Genomic DNA, 21140 nt, shown 5'->3' with positions numbered 1-21140 from the left:
ACTCCTTAAGGTTCCTCCTCTAGAGAAATGTCTGAAGAAAATTTCATGACAATCCATTTAATAGTTGTTAAGAATATTTTTGTCTAACACCTAAATAAGAAAAAAAATCATAAAAAATCCAAATCAGGATTTCACAGCAACAAATAGAAAAAGGTCACTGGCAAAATTCAACATACTTGATCAGACAAATATTTTCCTCTTCTGTAAATTATTCTGCAAGTCTCCTTTTATCCAACATGACAGAAAAATGCATTTAAAATGTTTTAACAAGACAATTATGTGTCCAGTCTATATACAATGTTGTGCCGCGAGGCAGTTAAACCCTCATTCAAATCCATTTTAAGGCGAGTCCGTCTTCACATCGAACACCAAACCATTCCTGTAGATCAGCATGGCGATCTCGTTGTCCACTTCCAGATCAGTCATTTTTATGGAGCTCCTCAGTGCCTCATCTGTGGAGCTGGGACACTCATCACTGCTTCCTTCTGACATCCTTGAATCAACCCTGTCATCCACATCCTCGTCGGTGCCTTCGTCCCACTCTCCCGTGAGGACGGTGGTCTCTTCTGCGTCCGCAGGGACAGACTTATCCTCTGGATGCTGGTGCAGCGTCAGCTCGTCCACCTCCTCCTTTCCTTCCAGAAACTCCTGTTGTGGGTCATTTTTGCACAAAACACTAAGATTCCAGACTTTACTGTCATATGCACATATATAAACAGCACTGTACAATGACATTTTGTTTAATTGCCATACGGTGTATGAAAATACTCAAAGTAAAACAAAGACAGGAGGACAATAACTACAACATGGTTTCCGAAGTTCACTAAACTGTGTCTGAGAAAATGGCCGCAGGGATCTGCATTCTGGACAAATTAACAGTTTGTAGTTCTCTCACTTCATCTTTCAACAGATTTGGGACTTTCCTCATTTAATCTACTTCCTTAGAAAAAATAGGTCTCCACACTCCCAACACTGGTTAGTTCCTCCTAATCACCTCACCTGGGCTTCTCCGCCCATCTCTCCATCTGTAAATATGAGGTGTCTTTTTTGTTTATTCCACCAATTCCATTAATTTTTTATGAAATGTTCAGTTGTGTCTTTCCTTCTCTGACCCTTGAATTAAAAGTGGTTCTGTTGCCTCTAGTCTCCTGTGTTTGGGTCCACCGGCTCCACTCTTCATGACATCTGCATTTTACAACTTTGAGCCAGCAGGTTGGTGATATAATAGAATAGTAAGAAATGGTCGCGCACAATCTTTATACACACTGCGTGTTTGCTGAATGCACAGGTGTTGTGAATTGTTTTGATATGATTAAATACTTCTCTCTCTATTGCAAGTTCAGGATTTTTTTTTTTGGCACAAAATATGTTTTACAAAATTATATTATTCCTACAACCCTTTATAATTGTCAGTTTCTTACCTGACTCTCTGATTGATAAGGAATGCAATCTGGAATAACAGGTGTCGGCACAGGATGGAAGATCTTGTTTTGGATTCTAAGGATAGACAAAAAAAACTCTAACTAAATAAATTCCTGAAAACTGCTGTCTATGGCATTTATCATTTATTCAGTAAAACTGAGCGGCCATTCAATAAAAGCAGCACATAGAATGCCTTAATGTTCGCCAACTTAAACCATGAGAATAATATGAAAGATACAATGATCACAAAAACATATGTACATACATTTAAAGATAGCCCGGACATTATGAATTCACCACAGCATTAGTGACTCAGCTTTCAGTCCGTTTGCATTATCTGCTTGGTTTATCAATATTTAATCTCAAACTGGACACTATTGACAGTAAAGGTCAGCTCTACCTCTTCAAGATGCAGGTGCACGTTGTTGTGAGGAAAAGGAACAGACACACCAATCCCAGACTCCACCACACTAATAAAATGGAAAGATTTGTTAACACCCACAAGCTTCACCATTGTCTCATATTCAATGTTCCAAAATAAACTAACTACAAAGCTGATTTGAGATACCATTGACAGGCTTCTCAGGGAGCGTGTTGAAAGCTACTGTGGCTTCAGGTCCTTTTCCCGCACGTGTCACTCCAAGTAGGCTGATGTTGTATTTTGTTCCCGGTGTCAGGTTTTCCAGACGGTGTTTTGTCAGAGAGGCTGATATGTTATGGCACTCTGATGAAATGAGATGTGAAAAACTTACATTTGCACAGTGCTGTCATCACATGCTGGGTTATACAAAGGTTTAATTGTCTCACACATTCAAAAGTCGGGGAAGTATTGTGCAATATCATTGATAATTATACATACATTTTCTTTCATTCAGCTCAATAAAACTCTTGTCTTTGCAAAAAGCTAAAGATGAGTAAAATAAAAAAAGACTTCCCACCTTTCTGCTCATCCGGTGAGCTGACTTTCACGCTGCAGAGGATGTAGTGTGTAAGGAAACCTCGCTGGTCCACCAAGGGAATCACTTTCCAAGACAAGTCAGCAGAAGTGTGTGTTTTACTGAGACCAATAAGCTCCTGAGGTCCTCTGAGTGGAACTGAAGAGAGAAAGAAAAATGTAGATTCAAAACAACCACATCATGTGGGGACAAATGTCTCTGTCATCTTTGACTGTAAATCATAGGTTGTTTTATTTTAAAATAAAAGCCCCAAACTCCTGTATTTGGATGTATTGAACACGATAAGTAATATACAAGTGAAATATATGGTTTGGTACATGAGGAAATTCAAATCGCATAATAATTATCCTGAAAGTGCTTTTTTTCTAGGCGGACCTAAAACGTTTTCATTTTTGCTGTGTGTCATCTTCATTTACTCTTAACCAGTAACATATAGACTGATATTTACACATCTGAACAAAATCTTACATGTGTAGCCTTTTATTATAACACCAAAATGATTCAGAGATACACCCTTTTTAGTTTGGGTATGCAATTTTTCGAGCAGAGGCCTAAAAATAGGTTTGCTGAGCGTCTAATAATGACACTGATTTACATTGTTACTTTAAGCCCTGTGCGTCTCAAACAGACACTAAAAAGTGCCTTATGCATTGGTATCAGACGCCGAGGGATGTGACAAAGTGACGGTATTTGACACTCCGGCAATGAGAATGGGCCAGATGTCTGCCACGTTCACCATATAATTTAGCATGTTCGAACATTTGCAAATTAGGACTTAAATCATTGTACCGCGGTTAGGAATGTCATTAGTTCTGTAGGTATTTGCTCACAAACCAAAAGCTTTGACAAATTACTTGTCTGGCCTGATAATAGCGCCAGATGGAAAGTTAAGGGATCAGCAAAAGTAATTAGGATTCATCCCAAGAAAGGCATGAATGTCTGAACGAAATCATATGGTAATCCAAACAATAGTTCTGGAGACATTTCACACAAAAAAAACACAAATGTCAACCTGCTGGTGGAGCTAGAGGAAAAGTCACATCATCACCAAAGTTTTGAAGAAAAAGTCCTCTGGGGATCATGAATGTGTCTACAATATTTATTTGATCATTCTTGAGATATTCCCGTCTGGACCAAAGGGACAGAGCAACCGACTGTCAATGCACTCTGTTGTTTCACTTGAAGGACTTCCAGTTAGCTAGAAAGTTTAGTGTCTGATAATTGTGGCGCCCCTGTGCATCAGAATCAGAATCAGAGTCAGAAACCGTTTATTTGCCAGGAATGTTTACACAATATAGACACTTACCGCCCTCTTTTTGATAAAAGAGGCACATTTTAACTGTCTGTGGTTTCCAACCGCCGTCACATCTGTGTTCAAAGTAAAGGTAGCGAACATAGTCCTTTATCTCTGTAACAGAAACAGATTCATAGTTTGTCTTGCACAGAACATATTTTTTATGTAAATGTGTAACAACATTATTTTCTCCATGGTGGTATAACAAATCAAATCAAATAATAGTAAAAGTAATGTTTTTCTACCTGTTCATAAACCATCAATACAATTTGGTGCAAAATTCAGCCAATGATTAGCTTTGGTGTATTGTATATGAATTTGTTGAATCCACTATGTGAAGGATTTGACAACATTTTCATCCTAGCTAGTTTTTTTTTTAAATATATTTTTCTCCATTGCTGTCTGTAGAGCCGATATGACAAAGTGATCATGTGATTAAAAGCACTTTAGATAAAACTTACTCATTCTTATGAGCTCCCTTTCCTTTTTTGACTTCCTTGCCGTTAAGGTGATCACATTTTCTGGCCTTGAATCTCCATCTTGAAGCGGGTGCCACTCAAGGCAAGTTTTCTTTTTTAATTTTTCACCCAGTAACGTCTTGTCACAAACTGTCAGGGGAATAACAGTCTTTAAGCTTTACTGAAGGACACATATACATGATATTTGACACACACACACCCACACACATACCACACACACACACACACACACACACACACACACACACACACACACACACACACACACACACACACATTTTGGCTTACTTTTTAAATCTGCATCAAGTTTGGCCGGTATTTGAAAGATTGCTGGTGGAGAAGACCCTGCTGTGTTTCTGGCGATTAAAGAGATGTTGACGGCAGATAACGAGACATAGGTAGTTGTGTGTTTCCTCGTGTTGATGAGATGTTCTTTTTCCTTGCAAGGACATCCATGAGAAGACTGTGTGTCTGTCAGGTTGTAACTCACTCCTGTGACTGCAGCTGCATGTGGCATCGGCTGAACAGCAGAAGAGAAAAACACAGCAAACTGAGTTCTCCAGCTCAGCCAGGGGGCAACAGTCCAAGTGAATTAAAGTACAAACGTTCATACTCTGTGCTGAACTGGCTGCACTTAAAGATATTATATTTGCAGTTAAATCTTAAATGTTTCATATATGTTTGTCTTCTTCTGCTGTATAAAAAGTGTAACTCTAAACATTGTGGACAGCAGGAATTTACAGTTATACATACAGTAGAGACCGTAATAAAACATACTCTGTACTGTTTCAACTTGACACGTTAGTATTGTCCTCTTTGGGACCACATTATTGAACAATATGGGATGAAGTCAGGATGTGCTTGTGAAAAGTAATAATTTAAAATGTTTTCCCGCCACTGGCTTACCTTCCACGTTAGCGTCACCTTTCGACCGCCATTTAAAAGGCTTGTTGTCATGTTGACTTCAGGTTTTTGTTCAAGCTCTGCAGTAAAAACACAAGACATTTTTGTGCAGGCTGTTTAGTTTGGTATTACTTAACTGTTTTAGAGTGGAATAAATCTTAAAACTGCATCTGTTCACATGTTAACAACCCTTAAAAGTAGTAAAGGAATTCATGATATTCAGTGGCATCATACCAAACACCACAGTTTATGGAAGTTTAGTTTGTGATTTGTAAAGCCGAAAGTGCTCACCAATACACTATAAAATCTATCAATTCACCTGCGGGAACAGTCACAACTGGAGACCAGTCGCTCCACAGTGGGTTGAGGACCTGAGTGGACCGATGTCTGATTTGAACCTGGTAAACTGAATCCTTCAACAGATTACCAACAATAACATGGCCTGTCCGGATAAAAAGAAAAAAGAGAGACATTTCATAAATTTCATATTTAACATTTATTTGATCCTATATTTATTGTTATAATATGTTTTTCAAATTGTCAACAAATCACATGAAAAGACCAAAGCCAACAATGAATTAAACCAATTCACAATTATGTTCAAAGTCCGCTATCTTATTCCTCTGCGCGATAGTGCTCCATTGTTGTCTAAAAACTATTTAAAACAGATCAGTGAACTTAATTGTTGCACAATGAACTGGAGCACGGCAACTTCACCGACTTTAGTTTACCTGTAGTTTTTGTGTCTCAGAATTTGCAGAACTAACATATCTAAAGACTTTAGTCGCCAGTAAAGTAAATACTGAATAAGAATTGAAACTAGACGGCTAACACCCCTGGTATGTTCCTTCAGTGTACCTCGGCTATAGATCACCAAGAACCAATATGAAACAAGGTTGAATACACTTTAAAAAACAACACCTATTTTTAGGCCCTTTCATCAAAAATTGCATACCCAAACTAAAAAGGGTGTATCTCTGCAACCACTAGGGCTATTTGAATAATTTTGGTTATAATAAAAAGCTACACATGTGAGATTTTGTTCAAATGTGTAAATATCAATATATATGTTGCTAGTTAAGAGTAAATGAAGATGACACACAGAAAAAAATGAAAAGGTTTCAGGTCCGCCTAGAAAAAAAGCACGTTCAGGATGATTATTTCTTTGAAATGATGCAGCTGTAAGGTCTGCCTCTAACCCAATTCATAGCACAATATGTGAACATTCTCTCTGCACAGGTTGACTTTGATAAAGTGAAGCAGAACAAAGTTAGAGAGGGTTTAGTACAGAGAAAATTCAGGCGAGGTCTCCAAAATTTGCATTGGGGTACATTTGTGCGCATCTGTGACATTTTAATTTCTTCATGTACCAAACCATATATTTCACTTGTATATTACTTATGGTGTTCCATACATCCAAATAGTTTTGCCCCCCCCCGCCCCCCCCATTGGATTTTAAATTTGAATTACAAAAGCACAAGAGACTACTCACACATAAAAGGGGCACTGGTGTCTGTTTTTCTCTGCAACTGCAATACGGATAAAAGGTTAAACATGTTAATTCATGTAGAAAAACGACTTCAGATGCCTTACATTTGCTCAGAAAATCGGCCTCACGTTTCCCCATGATTCTGTGGGGTTTCCGTTGCATCTGAATCGGATCTCGGCTAAAGCTGGATGCACCTCTGCAGCTATCCATTTTAACTTGAGGTTGTTTTTAAGCCAGGAAATGGAAATATTGAGTGGTGCTTCATACTTAACTGTTGAAGAGAAGACAAATATGTATTATATTTATTATACTTTCGCACTTTATATATAGTAAAGTTCTCCCACTTGTGTGTGTTTTTAAATGAGAGTACCTGTACCTGTGTTACCGAGTACCACAGACCTCTTGGGCGACATGCAGCTGGAGTTTCCGACTCGAGCTTCCACCCAAATGTGAACAGCACTACGTGCGATCCTGATCTGTTCCTCATTGAGGGAACACGTCTTCTCGAAGCTCCTGAACTTTGTTTTACTGCAAGTAAACATATAGAGCTAACTTTGAGTGCATGGCAGGAACACATGTCCTCAGCATTAGACTGAACGTGTCTATTCACCCCTTTACATCCAATTTTGTCCATTTGTTTCCCTTAAATTGCTTTAAGATTGTCCAAAGGTAACACAAATCCACCTACCAGCATCTCTAAAGCACACAAATTAATAAATGATATATCATGTGTTATTATGAGCCATATCTCTGCCAGGAGAATCCTGCAAGTGTGTGTGCGTCCAAGAGTGAGTGAATGTGCCCCTCTGTTTCTGTCCACGGCTAATCTTGCATTCTGCGGCAGCATCATAATATACCACTTGTGGTTGCGCTGACTCCCACTTTCTTAAAATACCTTATACAGACTTGTTTATAGTACCATACGTTTACATGCACCAAATATTAGTTGATGTTTTTTTACCTTATTAGGAAAAAAGACAATATAGCTAATAAGCTGTTACATGGCTAATGACAATGATTATTCAATTGTAGCCATGCATTTTCCGATGACGCATCCTCATCATTAGTGAATCGCACATTGATGTCATTCTGGGCTGTGTTTGACAGGGTCGATGCCCTAACCCAAAATGTGGAAAAGTTAAACATGTTCCAAATGCACTGTATACACGTCAAAAGAATGCTCCCAAAACCTGAACAATATCGGCATATCCCACACGTCTTAATTGAAAAAAAGGCGACTTTGGAATAAGGCCTAATTCAGAATATCCAAACGGAATATGATGTTCCATAACCCACGCTGCCGAACTGGCTGACTTTTATTGTTTTGTTTGGTGTGTTTGGCTAACTGTTTAAAGCATAGGGGACTACCAGTACACATATCTGCTGTACCTCGATGCAACTCAGCTGCTGTTAAGCAGACAGACAGTGAGTTTATTTTTTTTTTTTTGGAAGATTGTATGACGTGTCTTATAAACAACATATTTACAACATTGAGCCAATTGTCTGCATCCATCGGCGTTTGATTTTGACTTTGAACGTCGACACCTCACAAGCCAAATGTGTCAAGACGTTGTTCATTCAATTCAAGTTGCAGACACACCTGCCGGAGATCTGCACTCTACTCAGTGCACCTTTGTAGTTTAATCCCTATTTCGTTGTGGATTTTGTTACCTTCTGATAGAGCCAAGCTAGCTGTTTCCCCATAATGTACGCTAATCTAAGCTAAGATAACTGTCTCCTGGCTGTAAAATTGACAGTCAGAAAGGATTGATGGTTTTCAACTGTCTAATATTTGTTCCATCCATACGTATTCACAAAATAGGCATGTCAGCATTTCAAAACATTGCAGCTCAAACACAGAACCATACTCACTTAAAGTAAACATAAAATTCCACATTGCTCTCAGTCGAATTCCAGCTCCATTCACAAATGTAAACAGACTCGTCAGAGTTTCTTCTGAAGCACTCAGGACTGGAAGGAGCCTCACATGCTGACCCTTAGGAGTGACACATTTCAAATGATCTCATTTATACATCTTTTACATTTATCTTATATAGTCTTGAAATTAACAAATACCTGTTTCAGCATCAAACCCAAAGCAGAAATATAAAAAGGCTGCAGGTTTTTTTAATACACATTTTATAGAACATTTTTAAAATGTTATCTCATTATTACTTTAAACTTTGGCAATATTGTCTTTGTCACACTTGTATTGTCTTTTTTTGTGTTACCCATATGCCAATAAAGCATATTTAATTGTTAGAGGTTTGGCGTTTGGTCCCGTTGTGCACAACGGAAAGATGTTGAAAACTGAAATGTGATGATAACAAAAATGTCTTTAACTTTAACATTTTAACTGATAAAATTCTTCCAAAAACTCCGGACCCCCCCCCCCCCCCCCAGGTGACAAATTGGTTGGACTCTCAATTTGCTACGTGCCTGGATAGACTAACAGCAGATAAGACACATAATAAATAAGCCTAAGACCTAAAGTAGGAGCTCTCTTCAATAATAACTAATAATAAATTACTTCACAACCTTCCCTTGTGCGTAAACTCTCAACTGTTGAACAGTGCAGTAATATATTGAACTAAATTTAATCGATAAACATCAAACAACGATAATAATCAATGATATGAGTCACTGATTCTACCTGGTCACATGTTATCATTTTCATTTGTGTTCATCACTATTCATTGTTTTCATCATCATACTCTTCATTCATTCCATTAATTTTCTTAATTTGACCGTTTATTCATTTATTTTCATAATTTAGTTATGTAAAAAAAAAATGTAGTGGCGTCCTTACTTAAACTAATTGTGTCTTGTGATGTAAACTGACTGCCATCAGACTCGATTGGCATTGCACATACAAGATAATTTGACTTGGCGAAAAGTGCATAACAATAAACATAGAATAAAACAATGAAATGATCAAAAAATAAACATAGTGCAATAATATATACATATAGTAAACAACAAACAGATAACAGTACTTTAGAATAAGTATACATTATAAAGTTTCCTTGCTTCTATAATAACTCATGCGTTTATAATTAATTAATTCTATTAAATCTGCTTGAAGCAAAAACGCTACAGTCTATCAGTCCAAGCCCTGAACCAGTCTGTCTCATTGTACAAAGTACACTCAAGCTCAAAGGTGAGAAAACAAACTGTGAAACATCAGTTGAGGTAAAGCTATGAAGGCTGCACACAGCAGTGCAGTGCGGATGCAAATGGAAACCACATGATGCCGATAAGCTCACAATTTGATGGCTGATGTTCAACCTTTACTGAAAGAGAATTCTCACTTTCATATGTGTGATTCTGCAAAGTGTTGTGATACTATCAGATAGAGGTTAACAGTAAAAGTTATCAGTAAAAAATGATAGAGGGTATTTATTTACCTTTGCTGACCACTATAAGGAACATGAACACAACAATGTATTCATGTAGTGACCTCCAGCATTTCAAAGTTTCCATGAGGTAGAGTGGAAAGTCTCGAAGGCTCATTCTTCAGTGTGTGACAGTCCAAATATTCAACCTGCCTTCAGGTAACTCCATGGTCTTTCTCAGAAATGTCAGAGAAGTTTCATGTCTCGCAGTTTATATGAACTGCAGCAAAAAACCCGGGTGATAGGGGCGGGGGGAGGTTAGTGTTTGATGCTTTCTGTGTCACGCAGACACAACAGCCATTGTGAAAGTGACAACTCTTTGAAGTCATTTCGTTGATTTTTTTCTTTTCTTCTTTTAAAGTTAATTTCCAGACTCCTTTTCAGAGACAAACTAAAAGAGACTCTGGAAACTACAGTAGACAGACATATTTCTTTGGCATTGTACCTTTCTGCAAACCACAAATATGTTTTTGAACCAAAAATACATTTCACATCAACATTTCTGTATATGTGTATATCAACATTATAGCGCTTTTGCTGTTTCCAAACTGCATTCTCAATTAGGCTACGTTTAGCTAAAGAAAACTAAACTACTTGGTTAGGTTGAGGAAACAATTGTGTTTTGGTTTGACATGAGTGGCCTAGGTTACCTACACCTCCTGGGTTAAAGTATAATGTTTGGAGCAGGAGAGGAGTAAGTACTATATATACTTACAGTATTTACAGTGGATCCAAAGTCTTTAAACATCAGTATGATATAGGACATTTTACTCGCCTATAATATTGGTCAAAGGGAAATATCCACATAACAGCTCGCCTTAAAGCTGCTGCAGCTACTTTTGTTGGTTGTATCACTTTAGTCATACTAAAACAGATTTTAGACTTACTGTTTGAATGGAAAGAGAAGTGGATGGAGGAGGTTTTTCATTTTTTATCTCACAGTGTGTAAATCTGTTAACAAATTGTGTTTAACTATTTAAAGCTTTCTCTCAAGCTCATGTTGTGGTATCGGAAACAATGATTATCGTGCAACTCCTCCTCATCTTACATCCTCATTCTTTTCCCCATTTCCCATTTATACAAAGCTACAGTTTCATACCAAATCACTTGCACTTTCATCTTAAAAAGGGACTTCTGTACAAGAGGAGCTCTGGAGAGGAGTAATGGATTTAGTGCAGATCACTGGTGATGGGTAAAAAAAATTAAAAAAATGGTATCCATAACTTCCCTGAACAAATGCTATTCTAATACACAACACCGGTAAAATGCTTTACAGACTGTATTTGTTTGACCTTCATTTATTTATGCACGCCAAAACATTTGCAGCTATGTTGCTCACACGGGCACAACGCTGAATATACTGTCGACCTTCTAAATATTGAATTCTCCAAGAACTGAAGAAATTAAAACAATAAAGTGTTTTTGCCACAACAGCACACGGCCGTTTACCAGTCTTTTTTTAATGTTTTTGTTTGCTGAAATAGTAGCTCAGGTGGATGAGTGGTCGTCCTGCAACCACAAGGTAGCCGGTTCGCTCCCCAATCCACCCATAGTTCACATGTGGAAGTGTCCCTGAGCAAGACACTGAACCCCTAGCTGCTCCCCGGTCGCCTCTCAGGGCAACCCTTTGCTCCTTAACCAAGGATGGGTCAAATGCATAGAAGAATTTCCCCAAGGGGATTAATAAAGGATAATTTTTTCGCTGAAGTATTTATGATGTTCATAGTATACACAACATAGTTTACTTATATGGGATATTTCATTCTTATTCTTATTAATATTATTCTATTTAGGACAATAGAATCAGAGATATTTCAATTTAATTTCCATAAAATATACTTTTTCTTTTTTTTACAGGTCACCAATCTATCACAGATTACATTTACACAATATTATATAATTAATGATAATCCAATAATATGTATAGTAATACGCACAGGTACTTTTGCTTGTTGCAATGGTTTGTGGCTTATGAAGATAATTTGTTTATGTTCTGTCTATTTGCATGTGTTTCCTTGCTCTGCAGCTCTCAGGAACACCGTATTTGCTTTGCTTTTTAATTAGCATTTTTTACAATGTGGTATTTCAACTTTTAATCATGAAGATTAAGGAGTTTTACTTATTTGTTTTCGTTTTACTCATTGCTATGTTCACTTAAAGAATACTCAAAGGATCTGAATGTCTCTTACACCATGAGTGCCTTGTTCTGCTGTCCCACCTCTAAACCCTCAGCGACCCACTCCTGGACCCCCTGCAGTTCACCTACAGGGCCAACAGGTCTGTAGACGGCCCAGTCAACATGGCCCTCCACTACATCCTCCAGCATCTGGACTCCCCAGGAACCTACTTCAGGATCCTGTTTGTAGACTTCAGCTCTGCTTTCAACACCACCATCCCGTCTCTGCTGCAGGACAAGCTCTCCCAGCTGCATGTGCCCGACTCCACCTGCAAGTGGATCCCAGACTTCCTGTCTGATAGGAAGCAGCATGTGAAGCTGGGTAAGCACGCATCAGCCTCTTGGACCATCAGCACCGGTTCCCCCCACCCTTTATGACTCCCCCGTCAACGCTGTGGAGTATTTCTGCTTCCTGGGCTCCACCATAACCCAGGACCTCAAGTGGGAGCCGAACATCAGCTCCAAAGAAGTCTCAGCAGAGGATGTTCCTCCTGAGGCCATGATGGTGGCTCTACACTGCCATCATTGAGTCCATCTTCTGCTCCTCCATCAGTGTCTGGTACATTGCAGCCACCACGAAGGACGTGAGCAGACTGCAGCGTATCATCTGCTCTGCTGAGATGGTGATTGGCTGCAATCTGCCTTCCCTCCATGACTGGCTCGCCTCCAGGACCCTGAAGTAGGCTAGGAAGATTGTAGCCGACCGCCCTCACCCTGGACATAAACTATGTGAGTCCCTTCCTCTGGCAGGAGGCTGCGGTCCATCAGGACCAAGACCTCACGCCACAAGAACAGTCTCTTTCCAGGATCCCCATGACTCTGACCCTTACATTCCAGGACAATTTCAAACGCACATCTTTTCTTATTAAAACACTTGTCACGTTTATTTTAGAATATGTTCTAAAGTACTGTTATCCGTTTGTTCTTTACCATATTTATCTATGATTGCATGTTTATTGTTTTTATCATTTGATTCTTGTCTATGTTTATTGTTATGCACCTTTCACAGAGTCACATTCCTTGCATTTGCAAAGTACTTGGCCAATACATGATTCTGATTCTGGGTGTTTGAGATCATTCAACCTCTCCAGTGACGTCAATACACCAGTACAGTAAAGTACAGTACATGTCACAGTGGCGCCACCCAGTGGCCAGCATGTGTTGGTACAGAGGAGGGACGTGCCGCAAACAGCCGGTAGGAGAGGTCATCGCCGTATTTACCACGGTTCACCGCAGGACCTGAGACAGACGGCAGTCCTCGGTTCCAGCCTGATAAACAGGCTGTTCCCAAACTTAAAAAAACAACTAAAAAAACATGAACAGAACAAACGTGCCATTGACCTTCTGGTAACATCATTGAAAATGCTCCATGCGCGTTGCTCTGTGCTAGAAGATGGCGGAGTCGGATGCCCGGGACTTTGCTTCGAAACACCCACAGAGCAGGTGAGTGAAGCGGGTTGCTGGTGGACGGGTCCCTGTTGCCGTGTGCGAAGCCGTCACAGCTCCGGGACTGCAGCCCTGTTTGAGCCCGCTGGAACGTCCCGGCGCAGCGGCTGGACTCCGGGGAAACACCGAGGACTTGTCCGGGCCTCCACACTGCCTGCTCTTTATATCTACGATGACAAACAGTGGACATAAAGTCAGGATGTAACAATTGTCCATTCAGAAAGTCGCCTGGTTTTTTGTAGCAGGGGAACTTAAACATATATGTTGACTTAATTTGTTATATTTCAATGTCTAAGTTAATATGTTCAATACTTTATGTAAATATTGATGCAATAACGGCCCCTTAGTTAATGTTATAATTATCATTAATTTACCTTATTTCAACAGAACACATTCAAAGTAAGGTGCAGACCACAATGTAATAGTACTAGGCCTAACAAGAAACACTTTGCGAAACAAAGTTGCAAATTGTGAACAGAAGTGGAAGTTTGTTTACTTTTTTTTTTTTTTTTTAAGTCACATGTTTAATAAAACCAGATAAAAGACCTTGACTGTTGTCAGTCCTGCCCATAGCCAGACCGACACTGGGCTTTTAAGGCTGCTGATGTCAATGTTTTAAGAGTTTAAAAATCTAATTACTGTAGGCCTGCTGCTTCAGCTGCTGAATTTTCACAGTAGACATGCCAAGATAGGAAAACCACATGTGTAGATGATTAAATTAAAGATGGCTGTGTAACTTTTCCTATTGTGTCAAGTCAAAATGTCTCCTGTGGCCATAACCATAATTCAGGCTTTACAGTAATAAACTTGTGTGGCGTTCCCGATGGTACACCATTGCATTGGCCAGAATATAAGATGAGCCACCTTTTCTTGGCAGTGAGATTTTTTTTCCGACTGCACACAGCACAACACATTAACACAGGACACAGTTTTCATGACAAGCCTTTGGAAGTAATGGGGTTCAGAGTGCGGGGCGCAGTCAGTGTGTAAGGCCCTTTTTAAAGTACGAGCCCTCAGAAAACTCTTTTAATTTTCATTTCAGAAAACAGATTGTAAAAGGATGTGAAGAAGAAACTCACTAGCAATGTTAAGATTACAAACAAACCTTGCCCATAATGCAACACTACTTTGATGGAACAGGACAAGAAACACTAAGAGAAAGAGATCTTTTTTACGAATGTTATACTAATACCAAATATAATGATTAAAAAAAGTTCATATTTGGGCTGATACCGTATGTAATAACAAAAAAAATTCTAAAGCACTGCAAACATTTTTCTTGGCACTTGAATGAACTCCGAGGATACCAGTGTATCTGGGTACAGCTGTTAAAATAGGCCCGACCAATTATCATTTCAAGCTCGAGTCCTGCCTGTTGGTAAAGTTCAGTCCAGATAGTGAATGCTTCTTCAAATACCAGCCGAAAGTATTTTCGGACTGAAAGTTTATTTTTACTCACTCCAATCAGCCAAAGCAGACTTAAAGTCCCTTTTAAGATTCAGCGAATAAAGCACTTCCTTTTTGAAGTTGCAACAAAATGAAAGTATGTCTCTGTGTGAAGAGAAGGAAACGACCATCAAGTGGACGACCATCAAGATCAGCATATACACTAGTTCTGGAACGTAGGGAAACATTTTACAGAAAAAAAACTGTGTGTTGGAATTAGGTTGATCAGTATACGCACAGGCCCAAAGGCTTCACTGCTTTAATCCAATTTCAAATTTCATGACCTAGTTTCTGCTCGGCATTAAATTGTGATCTGAAAATGATTTGTTGGACTCAACAATGAGGTCATTCCCTTACACTTGCATGTGGTGAGTAGATGCATTTTGTCATCTGTAATCTGCCTTCTGTTTTAATTGGATGTCACTTTTGGGTCTCATTGAACAAAGCAGGTCGGCAGAAATATTTGTCAAGAAATTTAATACTCTCTCAGGTTGAGTTTCTACCTATTAGTCTAAATTAGGTGTTTAATCTTGTCACATTTTCTTTCCCTGGTGATGTCACCTCTACACAATGCAATGGGGTTTTCTATCAACAACCACATTTTCATTCTGCACACTGAGATTTTGTTTCTACGAACATGTAGTAGTTCAGCCACTTACTGACAGATTAATTTATGTTTATTGTTGTGCAGCAACAAATAGTCTAAACAGAGCAATGGCAATTTCATTGATGGCAAAGTTGTCTCTTTCCTGTGAGCAGAATTGCTCTCACTAATGCAAAAACATTGTACGCCACAGATTGCATTACCCCGTGGCTGACTGGCAGATTAGATCACATTTCCATCACAGTATTGCTCTGTGATTCTGTGCCTTCAGTTAACACAATACCCACATCCAGATCACATATGTTCTTGAGACATACAGCCTGCTCGGCCACAATATTACTGCTTCTAACTGGATTACATTATATTAAAAAATTAACAAAGTCTCCTCGTTCAGTTAAGAATTCAAGCCATGGACAATATAAGAGAGTTTTATTCTGAAGGGTCCCTTTGTTAACCAATTGTGACGAGTACCTTTTTTTTCTTTCCAGTATGGCTAACAAGAATAGCACCCTGCGCTGTACATTCTCCGCCTCCAGCCACAGTGCCAACCTCCTCCAGGGCTTGTCGGTCTTGCGGGCTCAGGGCCAACTGCTTGACGTTGTGCTGGCCATCAATGAGGAGCGCTTCCAGGTCCACAAAGCTGTGCTTGCCGCCTGTAGTGATTACTTCAGGTCAGTCTGAATCACAAGACTTCTCACCGTCCATTTACATTTTATATTGGAAGCACTTAGCCGATGCTCTTATCCAGAGCCATCGACGCTGAGTGCACTGTTGGAGTATGCTGCAGTTCACAGATCAACTATATCAACAGCAATTTTGTTTGGGGATGAAGGTAAAGGAGGGAGAAATGGCAAATGATGCACTCACTTGCACAGAGTTCGGAGTGATTTTTTTTTTTATTGTAGAAATGGAAAGTGAGGACATTTTAAAAGGAAAGGTTATTCAACATAAATTGGACGAATCAAAACAAATGGGCGACATTAATGGCGCCAAATGTACTGTAAATGTTTTTTGCACACTTTTCTCATTAGATATTTTTCAGTTAATCTGCCACGGACACCTAAACTAAACAATAATTCAGAAATAAGAGAGCTTTTTCGCATCATCTAAGTGCTCTGACTTCTGAAGTCATACGACGCTTGCATAGAAGAAATGGACTCATCATGTAGTTCACCGACTTGTTCTTGTGTTACAGAGCAATGTTTACCGGAGGCATGAGGGAGTCAAATCAGGATACCATTGAGCTGAAGGGTCTGTCTGCCCGTGGCCTGAAACATATCATTGACTTTGCCTACAGTGCAGAAGTCACTTTAGACCTGGACTGTATTCAGGATGTCCTCGGGGCAGCTGTGTTCCTCCAGATGGTCCCGGTCGTGGAGCTCTGCGAGGAGTTCCTCAAGTCGGCGATGAGCGTGGAGACCTGCCTGCACATTGGCCAGATGGCCACCGCCTTCAGCCTGTCTTCCCTCAAAGAGTCGGTGGATGCCTTCACCTTCCGCCACTTCCTCCAGATTGCGGAGGAGGAGGACTTTCTGCACATCCCCATGGAGCGCCTCGTCTTCTTTCTGCAGAGCAACAAACTGAAGAACTGTAGCGAAATCGACCTCTTCCACGCCGCCATCAGGTGGCTCCAGTATGACGAGTCTCGTCGGGCTCAAGCCAGCAGCGTCCTCTGTCATGTGCGCTTCCCGCTCATGCGCTCCTCTGAGCTGGTGGACAGTGTTCAGACGGTGGACATCATGGTGGAAGATGTGCTGTGCCGCCAGTATCTCCTCGAGGCCTTCAATTACCAGATTCTTCCCTTTCGACAGCACGAGATGCAGTCTTCGCGGACGGTCATACGCTCTGACGTCTTGTCAGTCATCACCTTTGGCGGGACGCCCTACACGGACAACGACCGCACAGTGAGCACTAAGGTGTACCATCTCCCTGACTTGTCTTCCCGTCAGTTCAAAGAGCTGACGGAGATGGAGACGGGGTGCAGCCACGCTTGCGTTGCAGTACTTGATAACTTTGTGTACATCATCGGTGGACAGCACTTGCAGTACCGCAGCGGCGAGGGGGCGGTATACAGCTGTTTCCGCTACGACCCGCATCTGAGCCAGTGGCTGCGCATCCAGCCTCTGCAGGAGGCTCGCATCCAGTTTCAGCTCAACGTGCTGCACGGACAGCTGTACGCCACTGGAGGGCGCAATCGATCCGGCAGTCTGTCATCTGTCGAGTGTTACTGCCCAAAGAAGAACGAGTGGACTAATGTGGAATCCTTAAAACGCAGGATTTGGGGTCATGCAGGGACTCCCTGTGGAGAAAAGCTGTATATCTCCGGGGGTTATGGTGTTTCGTTAGATGACAAGAAAACTCTTCACTGCTACGACCCAGCATCAGACCAGTGGGACTTCAGAGCCCCAATGAATGAACCCAGGGTGCTGCATGCCATGATCAGCACCAGGGATCGGGTGTATGCTCTGGGCGGTCGCATGGACCATGTGGACCGTTGTTTTGATGTGCTTGCAGCCGAGTATTACATTCCAGAGAACGACCAGTGGACCACAGTCAGTCCCATGAGAGTCGGGCAGTCTGAGGCCGGCTGCTGCTTACTGGACAGGAAGATCTACATCGTCGGGGGCTACAACTGGCACCTGAACAACGTCACGAGCATCGTGCAGGTGTACAACATAGAGACGGACGAGTGGGAGAGGGATTTGCACTTCCCAGAATCCTTTGCTGGCATCGCTTGTACACCAATTATTATTCCACAGAACACCACACAACGCTGACCATCTGACCTGCGACTGTGAAGATTTGATTCCCCGTGCTCTTTCTGCCGGCCATTGAGGGGTAGGGGAGTGTGTGTGTGTGTGTGTGTGTGTGTGTGTGTGTGTGTGTGTGTGTGTGTGTGTGTGTGTGTGTGTGTGTGTGTGTGTGTGTGTGTGTGTGTGTGTGTGTGTGTGTGTGTGTTAATTTGAGTGAATAACCTACTAAGCAGCATTACTCAGAATCATGTATTATTTTCTATACTTGCCACAATGTTGTCATTAATGGAGAACATGTTGATCTTAATGTTGAGACACTTTTATGATACCGATACAAGCAATGACAATTTTGAATGACAATTTGAAAGAACTGCTTTGAAATTAGTGTTTAGAGTAATTTCCTGTTTGAATTCTATCATTTATTGATTGGCAATATCATCTCCAGATGACTTGTAAAGATACGGTATCTTCCGGAATAGCATTACCTTAATTTCTTTACACTTTTGATTGACAAAATAATTTGAATTCAGTCTGTAAAAGTGTTTTACCATTTAAGGGCTGAAGTTACAGACCGAACAAATTGTCTAATTTTATTTATGAAAGTTAAAGTGTGTTTGCAAAGGTATTAACAGACGTCACCTTTATGATGTTAGACATTTTGATTGTACAGTTGTGAATGTTTAATTATTTGTCTGCTTTTTATGTTCTAGTATTTAGTTTGTTAGAACAACCAAGATAACCGAAAATCTCACTCTTTTATTTGTCCTCAAATGTACTTATCAACAATGCACAGTAATGATTGCACAAATGAACACGAGAAGTGTTTGCGTTTAGCTTGGAATTGTATATTCCATGTGTGTGTTAATGTTTTTTTGTTGAAATTATTATTTATGCCCTTGTGTTTCCTGAGCTGAAACCTCCACTGACACACTAATTGTTCGGTCAGTCAAACCAGTGTGGACTCTTCAGGCAGCTACATGAATCATTCACGTCAGTGTCTGCTGCTTTTTATGTTAAACAAGTGCTAAATTTTGTGTACCACATGCTTTTGTCTCTTGACTAACACAATAAGTGGACACGGGTGATATGCATTAATGCAGATTTTATTTTCAAAACTATTCTCAAAAGTCTCAAATCTAGTGTCCCCCAGAAAAGCTACCTAAACGATCCATTTGCCATCTTTAATGTTGACTCTCTCATCTGGTTCTGCTGCTGAAGTCACCGTTACACTTAATGTGTGGAAAAGGAAGAAGCAAGTTGAAGTTCTTGTTTTTCCCATTAAATGTGATCATCCAAAAGGATTGTGTCCATTTTAAAACCTGTTTCTCCTGTTGCCTTAGTGTGTATTTGTCTTGTGTTACCTGTACCTGTTTAAAGCACATGCTACTGTTGAAGTGCAATATAAAGGAAACTACTGTTGTCAAAGGGGAAGGATGACATTTGTAAATCTTTATGTGCATCCTTTATTAAAGATCTATAATGTTTTAAAAGTACCCTTCAGGAGCTTTCTCTGTTCTTTTATTGTTACTGCAGGATGATGTATTTCCACATCAGGTCAACTGAAGTATAATAATGCCTTTCTTTATAACATGTTGCTTCTATCAACAGACTCCCATACACTAAAAAGGAAAATCACTGTGCAGTATTACCCAATCAAAAAAGAAAAACGTTTTAGAGACCAAACTAGTGAAAGCCAGTTTGTTGTCTTAAAATGTCTTGTTTGGTCCAACCAACAAGTTTAACCAGAATAGATTAAATGTGCAGTGGAATAAAACAGAAAAGCATTAAACTCACAGTATAAGCATTTATTTACATATATTATTCAAACCTATTTTCTGGTCTGCACTCTCTCAAAAGGGGACAGTTGAACAGAAATAAAATAGTTTGGGTAAACAAGACTCTCTGTCCAGCGGTAGGGGGTTACATGGGGTAGCCCAGGCTCTGTAATTGTTCTAGTTTAACAAATATGTCCTTTGGGAATTTGATCAGGGCATCCACTTGCAATATTAGGTATAAGGGTGTGTGACATTTGCTTTCTCTTGACGAGCGTTACATAAGGTATGCAACAGCAACAAAACTTACTCTAAAATAATGAAAAAAATATACTAGAAGCTAGATGTGCTAAACTTAAATTACAATTAATGTTGGGGAGTATAACAAGAACTTAAGAGTACAGATGTATTCTGTAAAGGCAATATATTTTCTCTGGTGGAAATGTCAGCGAGAAGGATAATACTCAAGCTACTGAGACGATACCTTTCAACCTCTTCCTGCCTTCCTGGACAAATACATATGCACTGTTGAGTGTTGATTCAGCCTCCCAGTGGCTCTTTGTCTGTACAGCATCGCTCTCTCCCTGCTGCACACTGACAACAAGTATTACCATATTGCCTAAAACTTCATTTGAGGCTATTATTCATTATTATTTAATTATTATTTGTATTTTCTCTGATTTCTTACTTTACTTTTTGTTTGTTTGCTTTACTATACACATAACAAATGAAAATACTTGTTCTCTGATCCTTGTATGTCATATGTGCATACTCATCAATAATATATATTTAATTGTCAGAATAAAACAAATCGTAATCCCCGGTTTATACTCCCACTTCTTCTATAATGATGATAACCTCTTCATTCCTAAATTGTTTCATTTCTTCATCTTCTTGTATCCTGTAACATTTGAAACATTGTAACCAGAGGCTTGACTTGACAAAAACGAGCAACTTATCTGCACTGTGCATACAGTACGTGCACCTGCGTATATCAAGCATCTT

General features: G+C 39.9%; 2 protein-coding genes across 2 annotated transcripts; one reads left to right on the top strand and one right to left on the bottom strand.

Moving 5' to 3' along the window:
- Positions 1–339: 339 nt before the first annotated feature.
- il12rb1 (interleukin 12 receptor subunit beta 1) lies at positions 340–10026 on the bottom strand (the record flags this gene model as incomplete). The annotated part of the gene is made up of 15 exons (XM_079221592.1): positions 340–648; positions 1422–1497; positions 1823–1892; positions 1991–2146; positions 2361–2516; positions 3685–3786; positions 4134–4280; positions 4440–4671; positions 5058–5134; positions 5374–5496; positions 6547–6583; positions 6672–6814; positions 6920–7071; positions 8416–8539; positions 9951–10026. 15 exons carry the CDS (start codon positions 10024–10026, stop codon positions 340–342), a joined length of 1980 nt encoding a protein of 659 aa, XP_079077718.1.
- A 3457-nt stretch (positions 10027–13483) lies between these two features.
- klhl26 (kelch-like family member 26) lies at positions 13484–18387 on the top strand (the record flags this gene model as incomplete). The annotated part of the gene is made up of 3 exons (XM_079220949.1): positions 13484–13557; positions 16099–16281; positions 16806–18387. Exons 1-3 carry the CDS (start codon positions 13508–13510, stop codon positions 18385–18387), a joined length of 1815 nt encoding a protein of 604 aa, XP_079077075.1. The 5' UTR covers positions 13484–13507.
- Positions 18388–21140: the final 2753 nt, after the last annotated feature.

The sequence above is a fragment of the Taurulus bubalis genome (assembly GCF_910589615.1).
Source record: "Taurulus bubalis genome assembly, chromosome: 7".
Taxonomy (NCBI): Eukaryota; Metazoa; Chordata; class Actinopteri; order Perciformes; family Cottidae; genus Taurulus; species Taurulus bubalis.
The sequence above is the reverse complement of the archived record's forward strand: the minus strand, read 5'-3'. Positions and strand labels throughout refer to the sequence as shown.